Here is a 2836-nt window from a genome sequence, read left to right as displayed (position 1 = left end):
ATTAAAAAACTATAGTGCTCATATTTATGCATCCTTGTTTTATGAATTAGTCGATTAATAAAAAAAAGCTAATTTAGTTTATTCCATCGAATATACATCACATGTAAAGTTTTTTTCTTTGAATATGTACATGTAAATCGAACAATGTCTTGTACGTATTTTGAAATAATATTTCATCTGTGTTAGCTCTTTCTTTTTGGTGGGCTGTATTGATTAATTTTGATATTTGACGATGTTTGAAAAGTAATGATGACAGACAGTAATGATGAATATAAAAATAAATAAAGAAATTTAAAAAATGTAATCAATTGGTAGTGGGCGGTTGAATAGAGGAGGTAGGAAGCGAGTCGAAGAAGGTCCGCCAGAACCAATGCTGGCTCCAGACCTGACTCATCTTATCAATGGGAATCCCCTTTGTCTCCGGCAGCAAGAAGATCGCGAAGGCGCCCATGACGACGATCCAGGCCGCAAAGAAGAAGAAGATTGCCGCCTTCATATGGCAGAGCATGGTGAGGAAGGCCTGCGCAATGATGAAGGTGAAGATCATGTTGGTGCTGACCGCGCAGAAGAACCCCGCCGTGCGCGTCTCCAAGGGGAAGATCTCGCTGGGGATTAGCCACCCCAGCGGGCCCCACGACCACGCGAATCCCATCACGAACACGCATATCAGCGCCACCACCACGTACGCGTACCATCTCGGTATGCTGTTGCTCGCCTTCAGAAACACTTGCAGAATCACTCCTACGATCACCTGCGACACCAGCATCTGCGCCGCCGCCTGAATCAGCAGCTTCCTCCTCCCGAACCTGTCCACCCCGAACACCGCCACCAGGGTCGACGCCGAGTTGATGCACCCCGTGATCACGGCCGACATCAGCGCCGCGTCCGACCCCAGCCCCATCGTCTGGAACAGCACCGGCGCGTAGAACATGATCACGTTGATCCCGGTGAACTGTTGGAATATCTGCAGAGCTATGCTGCAGAAGAGCATCGGCCAGCTCGATCTCCTCTTCAGGTTTCGGAAGGGGTGCTTGATCTGATTGGCGACGTCGGTGGCCTCCACGATCTCGTCGAACTCCTTCTGCACGTCGTCCACGCCGCGGATCCTCCTCAGGGATTTCAGGCCTTCTTCCTTCCTGCCCCGCTCGACGAGGCTGGTCGGCGTCTCGCTGATGAGAATGGAGCCCAGCCCGAGCACCACCGCGGGGACGGCGGCCAGGCCGAGGGAGATCCGCCAGCCGTGGCCGGGGATCCCTGAGGTCCAGTAGTTTATCAAGTTCGCCACCAGAATCCCCACCGTGATCAGCAGTTGGAAGCATATGTTGAGCATTCCGCGGTGCTTTGCCGGGGCGATTTCCGATATGAAGAGGGGCACTGCCTGTCCAAATTAACCCAATCCCATCAAAAATTAGGGTTTACAGTTCAATGCATCCAATTAGAGGTGTTTACTTTGCATAATTGATAAAATGGATGATTGGATATTTTTATACTCAATAGTCCACCTTTTTTATGAGTAAACATAATCAAGGGCCTTACGATATCACAAAGTTGCAATCCATAAAAGTAAATTAACAAAGGATTAATCTTACTATTTTTATCAATCAAGGCTTATCCACCAAAGTAAACACCCCTTAGGGTTTTCAATTAGGGGCGTTTACTTTGCATGATTGATAAGATACATGATTGAGTATTTTTATCCTTAAGAATAGAATTTCAATTCTAAAATCAAGTAAAATTAACTCAAATGATAGAAATAATCAAGGGTATGTATTGGGATATTCCAAAGTTTGATCAATTCATAAAAGTAAATAAGGGATTAGCCTTACTATTTTTATCTATCAAGGCTAATCCTTCAAAGTAACCGCCTTATTAGGGTTTACCTGGTTGCCGAAGCCGACGCCAGCTCCCAAAAGAATCCTACCGGCGATGAGCATGTGAAGATTGACGGCGGCGGCGTTAAGGGCAGCGCCGACGAAGAAGAATGAGGCGGCCATCTGCATGGTGCGCTTCCTGCCGTAGCGCTTGCAGGTGAAGGAGGCGACCCAGCAGCACACCACAGCCGACAGGTAGAGCGACGACGTGAACAGTTGGAGCAACTGGTCATCGAATTTGCAGTAGTTGTCCTCCCTCGCCCTGTGCTTCTTCTCGTAAACACGATGGAAAAACTTCAACAAAAAATCATCCATAGATGTCACGCCTCCTGCACGAATACATTCATCAATTAATATATACAATACAATTAATCACATGATCCACGATATTCACCTGATATGCCAATGTCGTAGCCGAACATGAACCCACCCACGGCTGCGATGAGGCTACAAACGACCACCTGCAAGGTCAGCTTCGACGGGAAATCACGGCCTGTATCGCCGGCGGACTCGATGATGGGTGCCATGGTGGATCTAAATCACCGACTTCGAGTAATGTATGTATGTATGTATCTCGGATCTACGATGAAACTATCAGAATGTGCTGGCTTATATATATGCACGCGCGCGTAAGCAGCTGTGAGAGTTAACTCAATAGAAAGTCCTAGTTCAGATATTTTCTAGGATTCGGTTGCTTCCGTTTCCCTTAATTTTGTATATCTGATTATCCAAATTAATGAGATATGAAACTCAAGTTAATCCGGATGTTGTTGTTCAAAATTTTACACGAATTATATCCGATTTTTGGATAAACATCTAGACATGTGGATAAACGTGACTCCTAATTAGTGACGTATTAACATATTCGCTTATAAATATATAAATTATTACTCACTTTATAAATAACTCATGACATTTAATAAATTTTGGCGTGAAAATATATAACTTTCAATTTACTATGACTT

The 2836-nt window shown here is 45.2% G+C and overlaps 1 protein-coding gene across 1 annotated transcript; it reads right to left on the bottom strand.

Annotated features, from left to right (window-relative positions):
* Positions 1-244: 244 nt before the first annotated feature.
* LOC131006745 (sugar transport protein 8-like) lies at positions 245-2522 on the bottom strand. Its single transcript, XM_057933869.1, has 3 exons — positions 2266-2522; positions 1881-2200; positions 245-1378 (listed from the first exon to the last, which is right to left on the bottom strand). The coding sequence occupies exons 1-3, from the start codon at positions 2396-2398 to the stop codon at positions 305-307; spliced, it is 1527 nt and encodes a 508-aa protein (XP_057789852.1). The 5' UTR covers positions 2399-2522; the 3' UTR covers positions 245-304.
* Between the last annotated feature and the right edge of the window lie 314 nt (positions 2523-2836).

Source organism: Salvia miltiorrhiza, chromosome 1 (assembly GCF_028751815.1).
Source record: "Salvia miltiorrhiza cultivar Shanhuang (shh) chromosome 1, IMPLAD_Smil_shh, whole genome shotgun sequence".
NCBI lineage: Eukaryota > Viridiplantae > Streptophyta > Magnoliopsida > Lamiales > Lamiaceae > Salvia > Salvia miltiorrhiza.
Note: the sequence above shows the minus strand (reverse complement) of the source record. Positions and strands in the feature narration are given on the sequence as shown.

Coding starts and splice junctions, on each gene's coding strand:
- LOC131006745 (XM_057933869.1), bottom strand. CDS start 2,398: ATGGCACCCATCATCGAGTCCGCCGGCGATACAGGCCGTGATTTCCCG. Junction 2,201..2,265: donor CTACGACATTGGCATATCAG/GTGAATATCGTG, acceptor GTATTCGTGCAG/GAGGCGTGACATCTATGGAT. Junction 1,379..1,880: donor GCGTCGGCTTCGGCAACCAG/GTAAACCCTAAT, acceptor TAATTTGGACAG/GCAGTGCCCCTCTTCATATC.